Source organism: Sapajus apella, unplaced genomic scaffold (genome assembly GCF_009761245.1).
Source record: "Sapajus apella isolate SASKATOON/1434 unplaced genomic scaffold, GSC_monkey_1.0 scaffold37, whole genome shotgun sequence".
Lineage (NCBI taxonomy): Eukaryota > Metazoa > Chordata > Mammalia > Primates > Cebidae > Sapajus > Sapajus apella.
The window spans coordinates 15776223-15798027 of NW_022436977.1; the positions used below are offsets into that span (position 1 = coordinate 15776223).

The 21805-nt window shown below is 35.2% G+C and overlaps 2 protein-coding genes across 6 annotated transcripts in view; one reads left to right on the forward strand and one right to left on the reverse strand.

The window, feature by feature from the left end:
• The window catches only part of FAM227B (family with sequence similarity 227 member B), a 287158-nt gene that overhangs the window by 117834 nt on the left and 147519 nt on the right, over positions 1-21805 (forward strand). The window lies entirely within an intron of this gene.
• Positions 17270-21805, reverse strand: part of FGF7 (fibroblast growth factor 7) — a 62738-nt gene continuing 58202 nt past the window's right edge. The window contains exon 4 of the mRNA XM_032297822.1: positions 17270-21804. Coding sequence (XP_032153713.1) covers positions 21610-21804 — 195 coding nt within the window. The 3' untranslated portion in view covers positions 17270-21609. The remainder of the gene's footprint in view (position 21805) is intronic.

The following is a 21805-nucleotide window of genomic DNA, read 5'->3' on the forward strand; positions in this document are numbered from 1 at the left end:
AACCTGTAGCTGAGTCTTGTTTTTTTATTCAGGCTGACAATCTCTTCACTTTAATTTGGAGTGTTACTTCATTTATGTTTCATGTAATTATTGATATGGTTAGTCTTATTTCTACTAGTTTCTATTTGTTTTGAGATTTATCCCATCTGTCTTTTTTGTTTTTCAGTTCTCCTTTTCTGTCTTCTTTTGGTTAATTGAATATTTTTATCATTCTATTTTAATTCCTCTATTGGCTATTTACCTATACCACTTTTGTACTTTTTTAGGCTGTTTTAATGCTTACAAAATGCATTCTTAAATTATCAAAATACTATCTAAAGTTAATATTGCTCTACTTCACTTAAAATGTAGGACCTTGGAGCAGTGTAGTGACATATACACCCCCCTTGTCTTTTATGCTGTTGTCAAATATATATCTACATAAATAATAGCCTCCTATTATATAGTGTCATGACTTTTATTTCAAATAATTACATGTTTGTTTCAGCTTTTGTAAGATCTAATTGGTGTACCATAAGCTGCATATATTTAAAAGTGTAAAATTTGATGAGTTTGGACATATGTATTAATCTGTAAAACCATTATAACATGAGCTTAAAAAGCAATCTATCATTCCTAAAAGTTCCTTACGCTTTTTTTTTTTTTGTTATTCCTTTCTGGGACAGAGTTTCGCTCTTGTTGCCCAGGCTGGAGTGCAATGGCACGATCTCGGCTCACTGCAACCTCCGCCTCCTGGGTTCAGGCAATTCTCCTGCCTCAGCCTCTTGAGTAGCTGGGATTACAGGCACATGCCGCCATGCCCAGCTAATTTTTTGTATTTTTAGTAGAGACGGGGTTTCACCGTGTTGACCAGGATGGTCTCGATCTCTTGACCTCGTGATCCACCCATCTCAGCCTCCCAAAGTGCTGGGATTACAGGCTTGAGCCACCGCACCCGGCCCTGTAATTCCTTCTTACCACCAATCCCCAGGCAATCATTTATGTAATTTTTGTCATTATAGGTTAGTTTGCAATTTTCTAGAATTTTACATAAATAAAATTATATAGAGTGCATGCTATTTTTGACTAACATATTTTACTCCACATAATTATTTTGGGATTCATTCATGTTGCTACATGTATTAATATTCCTTTGTATTGCTGAATAGTAGTCCTCCATAGTAGGAATGTAATAGGATTTGTTAATCCATTCATCTCTTATTAGATACTTGTATTGTTTTCAGTATTTAGATATTATAAATAAAGCTGCTATGAACATTTATGTACAAGTATATGTTTTGACATAGGATTTTATTTCTCTTTGATGAAAATCTCATAGTGAAATGGCAGAGCAGCACAGATATGTAATACATGAGGTCATTTTTGCATTGTTACAAATATATATCTGAACCTGGGTAATTGAGAAAAAAAAAGAGGCTTAATTGGCTCATGGTTCTATAGGTTTTACAGGAAGCATGGTGCTGCTATCTGCTCAGCTTCTAGGGAGGCCTCAGGTAGCTTACAATCATGGCAGAAGGCAAAGGGGGAGCAGGCGCATCACATGGTGAAAGTAGAAGCAAGTGAGAGAAAGTGATAGGGGAGGTGCCACACACTTAAACAACCAGATTTTGTGTTAACTCGGAGTGAGAGCTTACTTATCATTAAGGGAATGGCCTGAGTCATTCATGAGGGATCTGCCTTCATGATCCAGCTGTCTCTCACCAGGCCCCATCTCCAACACTGGGGATTACATATTGCAACATGAGATTTGGGCAGGGACAAATATCCAAACTATATCATTCACCCCGATCCCTCCCAAATCTTATCCTTCTCACATTGCAAAATACAATCGTGCCTTCCCAACAGTCCCCCAGAATCTTAACTCATTCCAGCATTAACTCAAAAGTGCAAAGTCTCATCTAAAACAAGACAAGTCTTTTCCATCTATGAGCCTATAAGGTCAAAAACAAGTTATCTTTTTTTCCTTTTTTTTTATTATGCTTTAAGTTCTGGGGTACATGTGCAGATTGTGCAGGATTGTTACATAGATATTCACATACCATGGTGGTTTGCTTACTTCCAAAATATAATGGGAGTATTGCCATTCCAAAGAGAGAAATCAGCCAAAAGAAAGGAACTGAAGGCCCAATGCAAGTTCAAAACCCAGCAGAGCAGCCATTAAATGTTAAAGCTCCAAAATAACCTCCTTTGACTTCATGTCCCACATCTAGGGCATAGTGGAGCAAAGTGTGGATACCAAAGGCCTTGGGCACCTTCACCCTGTGGCTTTGTGGAGTTCTACCCTGATCGCTGCTCTCACAGTTTACTGAGTACCTGTGGCTTTTTCATGTTCAGGGTGTAAGCTGCCAGTAGATCTACCATTCTTGGGTCTGGAAGGCAGTGGCCCCCTTCTCACAGCTCCATTAGGCAGTGCCCCAGTGTGGACTCTGTGTGGGGGCTCCTACCCTACATTTTCCCTCTTTACTGCCCTAATAAAGGTTATCTATGAGGGCTTTGCCCTGCAATGGGCATCTACCTCGGCAACCAGGCTTTTTCATACATTGTGAAATCTAAGAAGAGGCTGCAAAACATTCTTCACACTTGCATTCTGTACACCTGCAGGCTTAACACCATGAGGAAGCTGCCAAATCTCATGGCTTGCGTTCTCCAAAGTGGCAGCTCAAGCTATACCTGGGCCTTTTAAAGCCCCAGCTAGAACTGAAGCAGCTGAGATGTGGGGCCAAAGACGGTGCAAGGCAGCAGGTCCCTGGGCCTGACCCATAAAACCATTTAGTCTTCCTAGGCCTCAGACTTCTAACTAGAGGGCCTGTGTCTTAGATTTCTGGGATGCCTTCAAGGACTTTTTCTGTTGTCTTGGCTTGGGTCACTTTTTGTTATGCAAATTTTTCTAGCAAGTGATTGCTACAAAGCCTACTTGAATTCTTCTGCCAAAAAAAGCCTTTTATTTCTGTGCCACATGGCTAGGCTGCAACTTTTCTAAACTTTTATGCTATGCTTCCTATTTAAAGACAAGTTCCACATTTATTATTTTTTTTTTTTTGCTCCTGCGTCTGGGTGTAGGCTGTTACAAGCAGCCAGTGTTACATCTTGAATACCTTGTTCCCTAGAAATTTCTTCCATCAGATACCCTAAATTATCACTCTGAACTTCAAGCTTCCACAGATCCCTATGGTAGGCAAACAATGCAGCCAAGTTCTTTGCTAAGGCACAACACAGGTGACCTTTGCTCCATTCCCAATAAGTTTATTATTTTCATCTGAGACCTCATCAGGCTGGACTTCACTGGCAGTATCACTATCAGCATTTTCACCACAACATTTAACTAGTTTCCAAGAAGTTCCAAACTTTCCCTCATCTTCCTGTCTTCTTCTGAGCCCTCCAAACTCTTCCAACCTCTGCCCATTATGCAGTTCCAAATCTGCTTCCTCATTTTCAGGTGTCTTTATAGCAATGCCCTACTCCTGGTACCAACTTTCTGTATTAGTTCATTCTTGTATTGCTATAAAGGAATACCTGAGACCAGGTAATTTACAACAAAAGGAGGTTTAATTGCCTCACGGTTCTGCATGCTTTACAGGAAGCATGGTGCTAGCATCTGCTCGGCTTCTAGAGAGGTCCCAGGAAGCCTACAATCATGGCAGAAGGTGAAGGGAGAACAGGCATGTCACATGGCAAAAGCAGGATCAGGCAAGAGGTGGGCAGAGGTGCCACACACTTTTAAACAACCAGGTCTCATGTGAACTCAGAGCAAGAGCCCACTTATCACCAAGGGAATGGCCCAAGCCATTCTTGAGGGATCTGCCCCCATGATCTAACCACCTCCCACCAAACCTCACATCCAACACTGGGGATGATATTTCAACATGAGATTTGGTTGGGGATAGATATCCAAGCTATATCATGTATGTATAACATTTTAAGAAATTGCCAATCTCTTATCCAAAATTTTACATTTCTACCAGCATACAAGTTATAGTTCCTCTACTTCCTTACTAACACTTGATATGGTCTTTTTAATTTTAGCTATTCTTGTGAGTTATATACTGGTATTTAGTTAGGTTTTATTTTAATTCCTCTAATGACTAAACGTGATGAGCTGCTTTTCATGTGCTTATTTGCCATCCATGTATCTTCTTTGCTGAAGTGTCTGTTCAAATATATTGGCCATTTTTATTTGATTTGTTTGTCTTCTTATTGAGTTGTAAGAGTTTCTTTATATATTTTATGTTTATTTAGTTAGTTAGTTTTTATTTTTATTTTTTTTTTTTGAGATGGAGTTTCACTCTTGTTACCCAGGCTGGAGTGCAATGGCGCGATCTCGGCTCACCGCAACCTCCCCCTCCTGGGTTCAGGCAATTCTCCTGCCTCAGCCTCCTTAGTAGCTGGGATTACAGGCACGTGCCACCAAGCCCAGCTAATTTTTTGTATTTTTTTAGTAGAGACGGGGTTTCACCATGTTGACCAGGATGGTCTCGATCTCTTGACCTCGTGATCCACCCGCCTCGGCCTCCCAAAGTGCTGGGATTACAGGCTTGAGCCACCACGCCCGGCCTAGTTAGTTTTTAAAAACAGGATCTTGCTCTGTCACCCAGGCTGGAGTAAAGTGGCATGATCATAACTCACTGCAGCCTAGAAAAAAAGTTCTTTATGTATTTTAGAAACAGATTCTTTTTCAGGTATATATTTTAGAAACATTTTCTCTCAATATGTGACTTGTCCTTTTATTTCTTAATAATGTCTTTCAATGAGCAAAAGGTTATAATTAGGAGAAACCCATTTATTATTTTTTTTCTAATATAGTTTGTGCTTTTGGCATTCTGTTTAATAATTTTTGTAAACTCAGTTTCACTAACATTATATTCTATATTTTCTTCTAGAAATTTTATAGTATATAGCTTTATAGTTGTAGCTCTTACTTTTAGGTCTCTAATTTATTTTCAGTAATTTTTCTTAATTTTATGTGTAAACATCAAGAGTCACTTCTTTGCATATTGCTTCAGCACTATATGTTGAAAATATTATCCTCTCCTCATCGAATTACCTTGGAAATCAATTGACCATACATTTTGGTCTATGTATTGTTCTCTGTATTCTGTTCCACTGATAACAATACCCAGCTACCTTTAAAACTGTAGTTTTATAACATATCTTGAAGTCAAGTACTGTAAGTCCTCCAACTTTGCACTTATTTTACACAATTATTTTAGTTATTCTGGATTCTTTTTATTTCCATATTAATTTGGAAAACTGCTAGTACGTTTCTAAAATATATACTCAGGCAATTTTATTTTAAATACATTGACTGTATTGACCAATTTGGGGAGAATTGATATCTTAACAAATTGATTTTTGTAGTTCACAAACATAGAATATGCCTATGTTAATATAATATTTCTTTAATTTATCTCAGCAATGTTTTCTAGTTTTTACTGTACAGACATATCTTTTTCTAATTATACATGGCATTTTAAATTTTTAATTTTGATTATTCATGCTACTATATAGGAAAAAAACTTTTATTTTTCTTATTCATTGGGTGCATGTATATTAAGAATATTTCAGTCTTTTTGTTGTGTTGAATACTTTATCATTATGCAGTGCCCTTCTTTGTCCTTCTTGATTATTGTTGTTTTAAAGTCTCTTTTGCCTGATATAAGAATAGCAACCCTTGCTCTTTTGATTTTCCATTTGGCTGATAGATCCTTTTCCATCCCTTTACTTTGAGTCTGTGGGTGTCATTCCATGTGAGATTGGTCTCTTGAAGATAGCAAACTATTGGGTCTTTCTTGTTTTTTCAGCTTGGCACTCTATGCCTTTTAAATGGAAATCTTGGTAAGTGTATTATGTAATTTATTTTTTCCCTAAATATTGAAATATACTTTTTATACCTGATGCTAAAACATGACAAGATTTTTTTGTTTCTAGATGAGATGATCTAAGCTGTGGGAGCAAAGACCAAGTTATAGTGGCTGTTTCTTTTCGTGTATTATTCAGAATTTAATTTAATAATTCATGTTCAACCTGGGAAAATCTTCAGTTTGAAATATGTTCTTGATAAAGTGTGTTAACTTAATAGAGCTAAGGCTCTGTTAAGAGCCTTACTCTCATAAATGAATTATCTTTTTATGTGACAAGTGACTTTTATTATCATCTTTCTTTTATAAATGACAAAACCAAAATATAAGTTGATTAAGTAATTTTCCCAAGACCACATAAGTGATCAGTGCTAGAATGTGAATTAAAATTGAGGAAATCTTGGCCAGAGAGTCTGAACTCTTAACCACTTCATACACTGCCTATCAGCCATTTGATTTTACCAGATTGTATTTATATTAAGTGCTAAAATTATCATCATAGAATAAGAGTTGTAACCTACTATAGTTACCATAGCCTTAATTTTTCATGTATGGCAAATGTGAATGAGTTTTTATGTCTTTTCCTGGATTAAATTTTAATAGATGAGGGTCAATGAGGAAAGATGCTAGTAGAAAGGCCAGAAAGGTAGCAGAAGACTGGATAAAAATTTACTTGTTTTCCAGTTTTGTGAATGAATTTCTCTAGAGATAGCAAACAATGGTTAGGGGAATTGGAAAATTCACACTTCGGGGCCAAAGTGTGCATAGGCACAATGGCGGCAATGGGCCAGAATTTCTAAACCTCTAAAAGAAACGCGGCCTCCATTGGGTATTACATGTCTACCACACACACTGTTTTTCATGGTGGAATTAAAAGAGAAGTTGTACCAATTCAAAAAGACAGAGATCACTTCAGAGGTATTTTTTTTCTAAAATCTTTTGCTTAGATTCTGACTGCTAGGAAATCTACTTAAGAAAGAAGTTTGTTCAAATTTAAGAGTTTCAGTTTTGAACTTTGAACATCTCATATTTCTCCAGAGCTTTAATCTACATTTAAAACTATTTTCTGTGTTTTTATATTAGTTAGTGGTCAGTGAGTGCCTCTCTTCGAAACATTGATTTTGTCCTTGGTGCCAGAGTAGGACATTAATTCACAGTGAGAAATTGAAACATTCCTATCCCATAGGAAATCATTATAAAGGGGCTTGGCTCATGGTATCTGAGAGCTTCCATATCCTGCTTGTTGCCTTACAGTTTCTTTGTTCCTTATCTCCAGTCTGAACACAGCCATCATTGTGTAGAGTTCTCTGAACATAAGATTTGGATAATTTATTTACTGGTGCCATAAGCATGTTTTTGTTTGGAGTCTTTCCTATGGTCTCTAATGTTTCTTTTGCTCTAATGTATTCAACTTGTACATAAAGAGCTTTAATGTCCTTGAGCAGGTCATACAACCCCTCTGAGCTTTATTTTTACAACTGAAAAATGAGGTAAATAGAATATTTCTATATTCCCCTTTTCTAGCATTTTGTTCTTTAATAACTTCTATCCATAGGTGCTGAATAATCTTCCAAAGTGGTTGTTGACTGGTCAGTTGTGATTAGTAATAGAGACTGGTGGTTTAGGATTCATGATTTGAGAGCTCCCCCTTCTCTATAGCTGTATGTGTGTGGGGGGGAGGGTTGGGGTGAGCTCTGTGTATACTAAAACCATAATCTGTGTGCTGGAGGTATGCTAAGGCAGATTAAGAGCAGAACCAGAGTAAAACATTACTATTACTAATGTTTTAGCCTCACATATGCATGCAGATACATATATGTGACTTTCAAGAAATAATCTGTGCTCCATATATACTGCTGCCTTAGAATTGCTTCTTCTAATTTAAAACATAATATCTTCTTGACATTTGAGATGCTTATTGTCATGTGGAGTTAACTTTTTTCCCAGAATTTTAACAAAGGACTTGCTGTTTTTGTTTTTAATGAAATAAATGCACAGTGGATAGTTAAAATTTGCCTTCCTAACAAAATGGCATGATATCTCCCTTTTTAGGACTAGAATGTAAGCAGTTATAGAATTTCAGTATCTGGAATGACTCATGATTTATAAGTCAGCTCTTCTTAAACACTGTATTGTTCGATTATTTACAAAACTAAAGTTTTAATGTTAATTTCTCTTATTGTGGTACAACACCATTTAAGCTTGTGAACTCAAAGATCATTTTTTAAAAGTATTTTTATAACTTTCCCCCAATTTCTAAATCCATTTCTTTCTCTTTGTTTGGATTTTAAGGCTAAAACATTAACAAGTCTCATTATTTTTATAAACTATAGCTTAAACCACAAGCAATAAGAAAAATCCTTATATTCAACTAACATGTAGTTGTATATATCTAGTACTCATTTCTGTACTTGGCACTGTGGGGAGATTAAAAAAAAGCAACACAGTATTTGCTCATACACAAGTACTAGGTGATATTTAGCAAATGGCATGTTATAGAAATATTTAAAGTAATAGCCAGATGGGTTAGGATTCCTTACGTTATAAAGGGCTACTAGAATTTTATCATTTATTTGTTTATTTAGAGACAGAGTCTCACTCTGCCGCCCAGGCTGAAGTGTAGTGGTGGGATGTTGGCTCGCTGCAACCTCTGCCTCCCAGGTTCAAGCGATTCTTCTGCCTCAGTCTCCTGAGTAGCTGGAACTACAGGCATGCACCACTACACTCAGCTAAATTTTTGTATTTTTAGTACAGACGAGATTTCTCCATGTGGGCCAGACTGGTCTCAAACTCCTGACCTCAAGTGATCTGCCTACCTCAGCCTCCCAAAGTGCTGGGGTTACAGGCGTGAGCCACCGTGCCCCGCCCTACTTGGATTTTAGTTTGCAACTCTAATTTTGCTACCTCTTCACTATTAGCAATGCTCAAGGATAATAAAAAAGAAACCATTAAAAGTGGGATATAATATAGTACTTTGAGAACTAAGCCAGTAAAATTTCCACATTATGCTTTTAATTATACATCATTAAAAGAAAACCAAGAAATTTTGCACAGCTAAGGAGTGAGGAAACCCCAAAAATGTGCTATTAAGATGGTCAGACATACAAACTCCCAATGTGGTAGCAATTTAGTAAGTTGTATTGTTGTTAGCTGTATTTTATACTATATAAAGAAAGACTATATGAACAGAAGTGAAGTGAATAACATAAGGCAGAGTAGTCCAAAAAAACTGAAAACTGGCAGAAATTTAAAAGAACTATGCAGACTATTGAGTTACATTTCATCATAATTGGGACAATATGTATGTTTCAAACCCATTTCATCTCCTTTTACTTTGCTGCCATGCTCACCAAGAAATTTCAAGTTATTTAACTTCCAAGATAATTTTCCTTGTCTACCATAAGGTCACCTGCAGATATGTCCCCCAGATATATTGGTCTGTTGATTGGTAGCAGTAGTTAGAAGTGCTGGTTTTAATTTTAAAACAGTGGGTTTTTATTATATTATGATTATTAACATACTATACTAAATGACATGAAAATGCTGTGTAATGGATGAGTGATAAGAATTTGAATACCTAAGAGATTTAGTCATCAGTTTGCACAAAACATGGTGATACATTTCTATTCATTTGCAACAGTCACATTTGTATCTGCTTAAGTATTATAATGATTCTTTGTAATAAAGAGTGCTTATTATTCTATTACTGAATTGAAATTGGCTTATCAATTTGTTTAATGAATATTTTCTGAGTACAATGAATATTTACTGAGTCCTTATATTTCCTGAGTATTAAAAATATTTACTGGGTGCTTAACAGATACTCTTAAGGGAGCTTGGGATACATAAGGGGACAGAACAGACGGTATCCTTTTGCTTATGGAACTTGTGGGCTAGTGAGGAGAGACAGACAATAACCAACAAACAATCAAGTAAGTTATATAGAATGTGTAGTAGTCATACGTATACCTACCACACACCTCTAGACCATGGTATAAATGCTGTGCAAGGAAAAAAAGAGCCTCCAACTGAGCAGATTGCAGGGGAAATAGTATCCTAAGAGGACAGCTAAGTTTTCATTAGAGTATGTCAGTGCAGGGTATAAATCTAGCAAAATGTTAGGAAAAGTTTTCACTGATAAAGTCCATCTTGTAAAATGGACTTCCAAGGCAATACTGGACCTTGTTAAACACAGAATGAAGTCAACCAGAAAGTTCGCAGCAAAAGACTGAAATTGCAGTTCTTGGCAATATACATTTCTTTATTCAGTTGAACTTTTTGAACTTATTGCTAACTCTATGTTTAGGGGGTGTGTGTGTGTGTGTGTGTGTGTGTGTGTTTCCCACTAAGGCAATAGAGATGATACTGCTTTGGCAGTTGTTTAATATATGCATATTTATATTTAAGATTTAAGACTCAAGCATTAAAGTTGCTGTTAGGGTCAAAGAACAATGGTTACTTATACATTGCTCTACAATTGACATGCTAAAGACTTAGGAAGTTTTTTTCTTGACAGTCTGTCAGCTATCCCTTATGGTTCTTAGTGTTCCACAGGCTCCTTTCTTCCAAATCTGATCTTCATAAAATTAGTTATATATATATGGACATGTAATTGTTTTAAATTTTGAAGCATTTATTTTATTATCGCTATTACAGTGCCTGACACTGCACTATTGACTACACACATACACACACACATCTTATATATACACATAAATACACACTCAGACCCCTTTATATATTTGTGTTGCTGAAATAGATGTGGACATATATTTATAAAACATAGATGTGCATGTATTTGTGTTGCTTAAGTAGATAAGTGTAGATAGATGGATAGATAGACATAAGGGTTCTCTATAGAGATAGAGATAAGGGTTCTCCAAATGCTAGATTAATGGCATAGGTTGACAAAACAGTGGGAATTCATAGAAGAGAAAAATCATTGTAAGGCAGGGATAAGTCTGGTAATAATTCATTGAAGAGGAGAATCTTGATTTTCTTCTTAATGACAGAAGCGGAGACATTCTGGATGATAGAGACAATATAGACAAATCCCAGAGACACAATGAAGTATGGTGTGTATAGAAAATGATATGCACAATGGTCTAAGGAGACTGTGAAGTTTATGAACAGTGAGGAAATTGGACCACATAGATGGAACCAATTTGCTGACGGTTTTGGTTTCTAATTTAAATAATTTTACCCAAATTCAATGAACCATAGAGAAACAACATGGGTTCTACAATTGGTAATTGACATAGTTTAAATGACATTTTAGGAATATTAGGTAACTAAACAGGAATTGACACAATGAGGACTTGGAAGAAAAACAAATAGCATGCTATTGCTAAACTTTAGGCACAATTTAATGAGTTCATGAACGTAGTGAGGAAGAGGTGAGACTGAGAGATATTAGGTAAGAAGAGTTTAGCAATCTTGGTGATTAGTGGATAAAGGAACAGATTCAAGAAGAAGATTCAGGACACAGTCACCACTCAAATACGGTAACAATGACTACATTATTATGAAATTATGGTTTCAGTAAGTTTAGTTAATTGAATGAGATGAGCAATGTGGCTGCCAGGTTTGATCATTCATGTAGAAGAGTGTGCTATTTATTCCATCAGTGTGGCACCAACATCCCACTCCTCCAGCTCCATAAAAACTGAATGTGGAGAAGATAATTTTTAAAAAAATCACATTTGCCGTGGTTATTCTGATAATAAAGATGATATATATTAATGTAGAAAATTTGAAAATAAAGAAGTATTTACAAGACAGTAAAACATCACCTGTGATTTAACCTTAACATTAAAACATGGTAAGTATTTCTCTTCTGAAAGGAATAAATATTCCAATATTACTTTTGAAACAGTGAATGGAGCTAATTAGGAAGATTTATTAGCAAGAAGATAACATTTTTCTTTTTTCATTATAGAACAATATCATAAAAGTTGAACAAATGAGTAGCTAGTTGAGTAACATGTACAATAAATGAGAAATATGAAAAACTAACAATTAACATTGTTAACTATAGAAACTTAAAGTTGAATTGAGGTAAGCACTGTCACCTAGCAAAACAATGACAGAGAGGAATAAATACAAGGAGGAAAAGCTGAAAAATGTTACGTGATTCATTCTATGAACACCTATGAGCATGAATTGCTGAACACACTAAGCTTTCAACGATGAGATGAACTCGTGCAAAAGCAAAAAGCTTTGATCTCTTGCTTTTCCTAATTGATTCTATTTAAATTGTATATAGTACTAGCATCCCTATCAATGTTATCAAATATCTTATGTTCTCAAACCTGTGACTGACAGAATTTTATAGAAGAAAGAATAGATGTGTCAAAGCAGGAAAAGTTACACTTAAAAAAAAAAAAAAAAAGGCTGCTGTGACCTCTTCATCCTCCACTCCCCATCTCAGAATCTAAACGTGGTCACCTTTGAGTAGAGAGGCCTGCGAGCACACCCACTTAGGGCAGTGCTGCCCGCTGATAAAACAGGTTCTCCACCACCCAACCCAAACCATGGGAATTTGCAACAGGGGAGGAAAAAAGAACCAAAATTTCCAAGGCCCTGCTTTTTTTCTTAAAAGTACTTTTAAAAGGAAATTTGTTTGTATTTTTTTATATACATTTTTTATTTTTGTGCATATTGTTAGGGTCAGTCATTTTTAATGATCTAGGATGACCAAACCAGCCTTTGGAGCGTTGTCTGTACATCTGACTTGATGTGGTGTGACTATGTTCATTATAATCTCAAAGGAGAAAAAAACTTCATAAAAAAGGCAAAAATGACAACAGAAAAACAATCTTATTCTGAGCATTCCAGTAACTTTTTTTATGTATGCACTTAGCTGTACTATAAGTAGTTTGTTTGTATGAGATGGTTAAAAGGGCCAAAGATAAAAGGTTTCTTTTTTTTTTTTTCCTTTTTTGTCCATGAAGTTGCTGTTTATTTATATATATGTATTTTTTGGCCTGTTTGATGTATGTGTACAACAATGTTGTCCAACAATAAACAGGAATCTTATTGAGTTGTTCTAAAAAAAAAAAGCACAAAAATGAAACAAAAAAGGAGAGATGTGTTTTTACTTCACAAAGTGATTACTGCATTTGTTAAACAACGTTTTTAAAAACAGTTTCTAAAGGACCTTGCCAGTATATAACACTGACCTTTGTATAGGAATAGATAAGATTATGTAGGCATGATGACAGGGCTGGAAAGATCTTTGTATATAAAATTTATTATTCTATCAATAGATCATTAATATGGATCATTTAGTAAGCCAATATTAATAGTATTAAGTACTTTTTGAGGTTCTATTTCCTTACTAGATTCCATGGGAAATTTTAAAAAGGCAATATTCATTTTTAATTTTATCACACATAACACATATTTATCATACAGTGCCTGATACAAACATGGTAGAATTCTCAATACCTGCTTGTTTAACTGAAGTAGATGATGACACATATACATAAACATTGCGTATATATATATATATATATATATATATAATATGTGTGTGCATACATGTATGTGTGTGTATGTGCAATGTATTACTATATTAGAGTGCAATAGGATTCAGAGATGGAAATAAAATTGTTATAAGGCAGGGTGAAGGTTGGGAATAGTTCATTAAACTTGAGCTTTGTCCCTAAGAGCAAAGCAGGGTATGGATTGATTGACAGTGGGAGGTAGAGATATTCTAAGCAAGGGGGACAGTATAGACAAAACTCAGAGGCAGAGTCAATTTACAACTTGTGTGAATCGCAATAAACACAGCAGACTAAAGAAACTACGAGATTAATATTGAACAGTGAGAAGTTTGGACAGTCAAGTTAGAGCCAATTGTTTGACAGCTTTGGGTGCTAGTTGAAGAGGTTTAAACTAAATCCAGTAGGCAAAAAGGAACCAATTTGGGTCTTCAAATGGCAACTGACATAGTCAAAGCAGTAGTATAGGAAGATTAAAGAATTAGGCAGCATATAAGATGGGAAGGAACTTGAAACAAGAATGATTAAAGAGCTATTGCTAAATTCTAGGCATGAAGTAATAAAGCTGTAGAAGGATGAAGAAAGAGATGAATCCGAATGGATGTTGAGAAAGAAGTTAGCTGAGTGTTGATGATTTACGCATTCACAGTCAAAGGGGAGGAGACACAAGAATAAGAGCTGACTAAATTTTGAGCATAAACATTAGAATATTTACTCCCTTCACTGCTGATTAGAATGTATTTTGAAAAAACTTTCTGAAAATCAGTTTTTCAATTATATTTCTTGTAACCATCCTAAGAAAATCAGAAATATAAAGAAGCATAGGCAAAATATTCATATTTATCTTAGTAAAAAATTTTGAAATAACCAAAATAACCAACAATAGGAGATATACTATAAAGAAATAATAGTAAAGTAGAAGCTCTCTTGTCTAGCCTAGTTGTATCTATTAATTGGTTGATTAATAGAAAAATTTCAGTCAAGTGGAGAATCATTAAGGTGATATGTATGTGCCCTAAATATTTTATATTTACTTTAAACATCAAAAGTTACATTCATTTATCATTTTTTCAAGTAGAGCTATGGCCTCTCCTCCTTTCCTCAGTGTACCTGCCAAGCAACTTAAGTGCATAATTTATCTAGATTTTTATTACCTTTTCTTGCTGTTTTGCCCATACCTAATTCAGCAGCAGAATTTTTATGTACTCACCTTATTCCATTGACACTCCTTAGCCACTATGAGGACAGGCTCCTATTCTGAAGAATATGGAAAACAATTGCAGTTGTTTCAGATGCATGATCTGAAATGTATTTTAATAGAATCACTCCGGCTGCTCTGTATGATAATGGAGTCTGCTGGGGGAGGGAGGAGTTTTGTGTACTTTGTATTCCATAATCATTCTGATACAAAAACAATTGTAGCTCTCTTTCTAGTGTTTACATTTCCTGTGAGCCTCAATTGTGAGTAGCAGAAAATATGGAGGCATCTAGGAAAACCTAGGGGCAGGAGTGGCTGAGAGGGAATAAGGCTTTTCAAGGTGTTTAAAGAAGAGACAAAGATTGTAGGACATAAGAATAAATAAAAGTTCCTCTTCAAAGATTCTTCTTTGCTTGTTAAGAATAAATGATAATTTCTTCAAAGGTTAATTTACTTTAAAGCTTTTGCTAATAATCTTAAAGTAGCTATTAATCATAATAGAGAAATAAGTGTATTCTGTGTTCTTAGCTTATACGCTTTAGCCCAGTTATTTGCCCTGACATGCCTGGACAGGCCCGGGCAAGCCTGAGCTCATAGCTTATTCCCCTTCCTTATTTGGAAGAGAGTTTACCTCTCTTAGCATTCCTCAAGTTACATCCTCTTTTCCTCTGTTCTCTGTTGCCTTTACCTATTTAGGAAAGTTAAGTTGTTAGCCAACAGGTGCAGACTAGACTGTGAGGTTCAGTTCCAGCCAATGGAATCAGGTCACAGCAGTAGGGTCTAGGTACCAAGATCTGTTAGCTATAAATGGCCCTGCCCTCTTTGTTCAGTGTCCTCTTGTAGCAAGATGGCTAATGGGAGCAACCTTTCTGCAGAAAGTAAAGTTGCCTTGCTGAGAAAATTAAATTTATATTCAAGTGCTACAGCCTTTGCAGCACCGAAAATTTACGTATAACAAAGATGAAGAAGCGGGCATAGTTCCTAAAGAGGATTTTTGGTTTTTGTTGTTGTTTGCATTTACCTAATTAGTTCTCAACTTCAGAGGCACATTAGAATCTTCTGGAGAGTTTTAAAAATACCACTCCATGGGCTGCCTTTCATATCCATTGATGTAATTAACCTGTGTTGGGGCCTTGGCACCTCTCTCTCTCTCTCACTCACTCTCTGAGTTTTACTGAGTTTTACTCAGTGAGAGCGAGAGAGAGGGAGAGAGTTTTATATATATAAAGAGAAAGAGAGAGAGAGAGAGAGTATGTGTGTGTGTTTGTTTTATATATAAAAAGAGAGTTTTATCTATAACAGGGACCAGTGTGTACCTACCATTGAAATCAATTGTTTTCAAGTCTTTTTAGATCTTGTTCTCAGATGGCCTTGGGCAACTTGTGGCTGATTGCCTTCATCATTTAGAACAAAACACTCTATGGCCCAAAGGAATTCTAGCTGACATTTATGATCTTATTCTCTTGAGGTAGGGCAGTTAAGGGGAGGATTATCTTTATGTTGAGCCCGATAGCAGGGTAATTTGCTTTATTGTATTGGACCGAGCGTAGAAAGTTAGCACCAAGACAAAAGTATGCCAGATTGCAGGGTCATTTATTATGCCTGCGACCACAGAGGACTCACGTCTCTCCAACCTGTGGCGTCAAAAGAAGGGTGCCAAGACTTTTTATACCCGAAAAACCACCTTGGGAGTGGGGGTGAGGAGCGGGGATGGGGATGAAAAGGTTTTGGACATTCCAAGGGCTAGGGGATTCTGTGATTCACCTCTTGGGCGGAGACGAGGGTGGGGGTCTCCGGATATTCCAAGGGCCAGGGGACTTTTGTCATTTTGTTTGTTACTTCAGTGGTTTACAGAAGTCAAGATAAGCATTTGTTCACACACAGATCTTAGTTATCCTGGGCTGCTTATTTTAGTTATTACTAAATAACTAAAGTAAAGGCTAGCAATTCTGGCACAATATCACAGCTTCATGTAGAGGCAAAGGGATATTGTTGGTTTTCCAGCTGCATTGGGAGTTCTAAGTAGGCACATCTCAGGCTAATAGGAAGCCCAGGCTGTGGTTCAAACATTTTCTTAATTATCCTGTGTAGCAGTGGACCACACAGTATCCCTCAAGGAAGAATCAAGAATATTTCCACAGAGAATATACATATTTCATCTCTTTCTTTGCTGAATAGATCACCACTGAAAGCCATGAATTACTCTTAATTAGACCCTGTAGAATCCCAGCTTATGGCAGTAACATTTAAAGCATCTATTCTATGACTTGGATTAGGCAGCCTGTAAAATGGCTTCTAGTGATCCCTGCCTTCTGATATGCATAATACTTTCCTCATGAGTGTAGGCAGAAGTAACATCACTTTTGAAACTAGGTTTTATATATATATATATATATATTTTTTTTTTTTTTTTAAAGCCTGTGGCTTCCATTTGTATTTTATCTCACACTCTCTGATTTCTTGCTTCATGGGAAGCAAACTGTAAAGTTGTAAGCAGTGCTATGGAGAGGTCCATGTGACAAGGAAGTGATATGTCCTGACAACAGCCAGTGAGGATCTAAGGTGGATCCCTTTCTGAGTTGAATACTGAGATAGATGACTACAGCCCTGGTCAACACCTTGATTGCAGCCTCATGAGGAGTTCTGACAAAAGATACATCACTGAACCATGCCCGGGTTCCTGAGCCACATAAATTATGAGAAAACAAATATTTGTTTGAAGCCATTAAGCTTTAATTTGTTACACAGCAATAGATAACTAACACATGGAAGGATTCATCAAGAGAAGGGTTTTTCTTCTTTAAGTGAAATGTTATTTTCATCTCACATTTCAATTATTAGGATATAAATGAAAGAAAATACATTTGGATAGGCTCTTATAAATTCAGTGATAAGGATTTGGAATATGCAACCACATGATAATCAGGAAGTAAAAGGAAAACATAAGAGACATCTTCCCAGATGAGAGTAAATATCTGGTTCCCTGAGAGATATAGTTTGAGAATGGAGAAATCAGATGTTACTGGAAAAAGGTTAGGGCTTTATTATTTCTTGCTTCGTGTCAAGTCTTTTCAACTCAAGAGAAAGTAGATTTTATTGACAAACCATTCAAAATTAAAGGATAGATGGAAGCATATGTGGCCCTGAAGGAAAAAGTAACCTTCATTGACAGCAGCAGATTGGTTGAATAAATACTGCATAGAAGTGGAATAAAGAGTAGCTGATAACAATACTAATAGTTAGACATAAAGTTTTAATGAGCTATTTCATATTAAGATGCACATTGAGAATCCAAACCAGAGAGACTAGTTAATAGATATTTTCCCAACTCTGTTTTAGGGTGATCGTAGAAATGATAGCCACAAGTTAGTCATAGTGTCCTGCATCCATTTTGATATATCAGTGATGTATTCTGATTGGCCAATAATCACCCGTACTGGCTGTTATGTATTTTTAATATCACTCCTATATATAGTGAATTTGAGTTCCGGTTTTTTTTAGCTTTGTGTTTTTTATGTTTAAGGTTGGATTATGGGAGGCAGAGAATCTCTTGTGTCTTATTCATGCTCAAGTAAGTCTCAGTAGCATTGGGGTGTAAATAAAACTGCAAATCATTCTGAAGCATCAATTTTGCTTACTGGTGTTTAAGTGGAGACATTGTCATATTAATGCAACCACTAATATATTATGGAGTAAGATGCAAAAATCACATGAGTCTTAAAAGAAATGTTCTGTCTGTGTTGAGCCCCCTTTGTATTATACCCTAACCTCTTATTTTATACTTCTACTATTAGAGATATTTCAGTAGAAAATCGTGAGAGGTACTGTTTTAGAGTTTTTGTTGTTATAGGATTGCTTTTACTACAGCTAGATCCCCTAATACATCTTTATGTTCTTTGGCAGTCTAGAGAACCAGAAGAGCAAACTCTATGAGATAGAAATCCTAAGAATTTACCTTCAACATCCCTTCACTTCTGTCGTTAAATTGAATTTGTAGTCAACACAAAGGCTGACAATTTATACTATAGCTTTTATATTTTTATATTATAATTTATATTATGGCTATGTCAAAATGTTTTGTTCACTGCTTTGAAAGTACCTTTTTGTTTACTTTTATTATCATTTCATATTGTGATTTTTTCTAATTGTTAGAAACTCATGTATTTTCTCTTTCAAAGAACATTTTAGAAAGGCTTACTCTGCTTATAAGTATATTTTGCACAGTGCTTTCCATTTATAAATAAAAGGTGAATAGGAATCAGAATTGAAAACTGCATTATTTATTTTCTCCTTGAATCAAATCATCGCAGTGTAGATTAGTCATTGTGTATGAAGTGCATTGCCAAAACATAGTCACATTTGTGTGCAAATGTAAAGGCTATATCTCAATAGAAATAAAAAACAAAAAACGCAGAAGACCACTAGTTAATAAGACTGATATTCGAAGAGGAGAAAACATATGCTAACTGATGCAGACTCTTGTGACAGTTGCATATCTATCCAACGGCGTGACCTTAGGTGTATCAAAATATCAATTTTCTAGTCTACAAATGAGTAAGAGAGGTGGAGACCCCTTACAGTTTTAAGATTCTAGAATTCTATGTGTAACTAGAGCAAATTTCATTTTCTAAAATTTGCATAATAAATTTAAAAATAGGAGAAAATTAATTAAAGTACATTTCTAGAAGTCTTTTTAGGTGACTTATACTAACAAGAATGGATTTACCACTAAATATTGCTTTTGCCTAATTCAGCATTGCTATGTAATTTGATGAAAGTATAACTCCATAGACAAAGAGTATTTGGTCCTAATGTAGCTTGTATTTTATATGTATATACACTATTTCTATTTAAATTTCTGTATAGTCATGTTTACCCTTTTAAAAATGAAGATTAGTAGGGGGGCAGCAGTGGCTCTGGCCAGTTGTCCTGGTGCTTGAGGAGGCGAGGCTATGCGTTCAAGGCCAACCTGGGCGAAATTAAGACCCTCTCATTCATTTAAAAAAAAAAATGAAGATTAGTTTTATTTTATATTTTCTTTTGTATATAAACATTGAATGAATTCATATTGAAAACTGATTATGGACAGATAATCTGCCAGGCACTGAGGAAACAAATATGAAAAATTAAGTCCTCCTCTGCCCTCAGTATGCTCACAAAACTCCAGTTACTGAAGCCTGATCTCAAAACCTAGGCTGGCAAGGTCCTTGAATCAGGTGATAGTTCAGAATCCTATTCATGCTCTCTCACAGTAGTATATCTGAGGATGGGCAATTTTTTCTAGTTTCCTACAGCCTGGTCATGTAGGTGAACCACAGGAAAATCAAATGAATCTATTGTTTCTGTTGACATAGTGTTTTCATATAACTCTCATTTATAAATGTATTACCAAATACTATTTATGTAAAGGGACTTGAATGACAAATATTTTGAAATTAAAACCACAATGGTTAGCATACCTTTTAATTTAGATAAATGTTGGCCTCCCATTGGTGAACATATAAAGTGCTACCAAGATCTACCTATGAAAGAATTTTGAAGTGGAAATTCATCTTTGTAATAATCCTGTTACCTGTAGGCTGACCTCAAGCCTTCATGACATTCAGGGCCCCTTATTCCTAACTGTATCTTCTATTTGGGCATTGTGCTCTTGCCTTCTAACAGGAAAACAACTTTCAGTGCTGCTACCTTTTGAATAGCAGAGATTTCTAGAGATTAGAAAATTACTGAATTTAAATATACATAGTTTTAAAATAAGATACTTTTCTATTCATGTATTCAAATATATTCTAACTTTAAAATCCTATAAATTCTTTTATTTGTAATGATTTTACTTATATGATCCAATTAATTGTTAAGAATATGTGGCAAAAGATTTTTTACATATTTGTATTGTTCCGTGTCAGACATTTATTGTAAGCATTGCTTCAGGCCCTCATTTTTGTCTGCCTTCCAGGATTTGCTGGCCCAAGTGCTATGTGTTAGACTTGGTGTCAGTCACAAAGGGGGAGGGAAACTTGCAGTTGAGCCAGACAGTTTTGTTATTCCTTTAAAATTGAAAGCATATGAAACAGATACAGCTTATTAAGGTTTTTTTTTTTTATAAATAACAAACTTAAATAACAAAACAGTAAAGTTCAAATACAGCTTAAAATAGAGTTTAATGCTGTAACCATAGGAAAAATGCATGATTATTTGTGGGAAGAACATTATTAAAAGCCCTATTCCCAAATATGAATTATACAAGGATAGATTATGTTACTTGAAAAAAAACTTAAGGATTTCTCAGTTTTACTTGGAGGAATTATAAAATGTTAATTTTGTGGCAAGTGACATTAAGTACAGTATTATCCTCAATCACTGTTGCTATTTTATATATAAGATTTTTGGAAACATCCTTTTAGCAATACCTTTTCCACTTGAGAAGCATTAGGAATTTTGTTCTTGTTAATAGATATAAGCATGTTCTAATCCTATACTTTTGTTAAATTATTTTATTGACTTTTAATAATAGATTTTTTTGAGAATTTTTTTTCTGATTAAAGTGGATTATAATTTTTCATTAGAAAGCATTTAAAATACTGCTCATCTTCCATAGTTAGTGTGGCTTGATTATCTGACAAATCCTGCCAACAGCCTTTAGGTGTGACATCTTATATAACATAATCTGCATTATTATTATTATTATAGCAGCCATTTTTTAAGCAGATAGGAATATTTAAATAATCATCAGATCAAATCTAACATACTCTTAAGGGTAAATTAATTTAAGAAAAAATTACTATTACTAACACCATGATTGTACAACCAGTTTTACAATTTTTTACAACCTTTAGTTACTAAATCTGATTTTTGTGTATACTTTCAAATCTTTCTTTAATGCAGTGTCTTAAACATAAATGCGCAAGTCCAGCTTGATCAGTTTTTCAGTAGTTTTCCAGCCTTTCTTGGTTACTAAAAAATAAAAGGAAAGAAAATTTGGAAAAGAAAGACAACAGTCCACTTAAAGAAATCTCCCTGCTGGAATTGTTTCTTTATATATCATATACAATTAAGTTATTGCCATAGGAAGAAAGTGGGCTGTTTTTTGTTCTTTCTTCGTTTTTTTCCCTCTTACAGGAATCCCCTTTTGATTTAAGGCAACAAACATTTCCCCTCCATTGTGTGTCCATTTAGCTGATGCATATGTGTTGTAATGGTTTTCTAAAATTAGTTCTTTGAAGTTACAATCTTCATTGCAGTCTTTC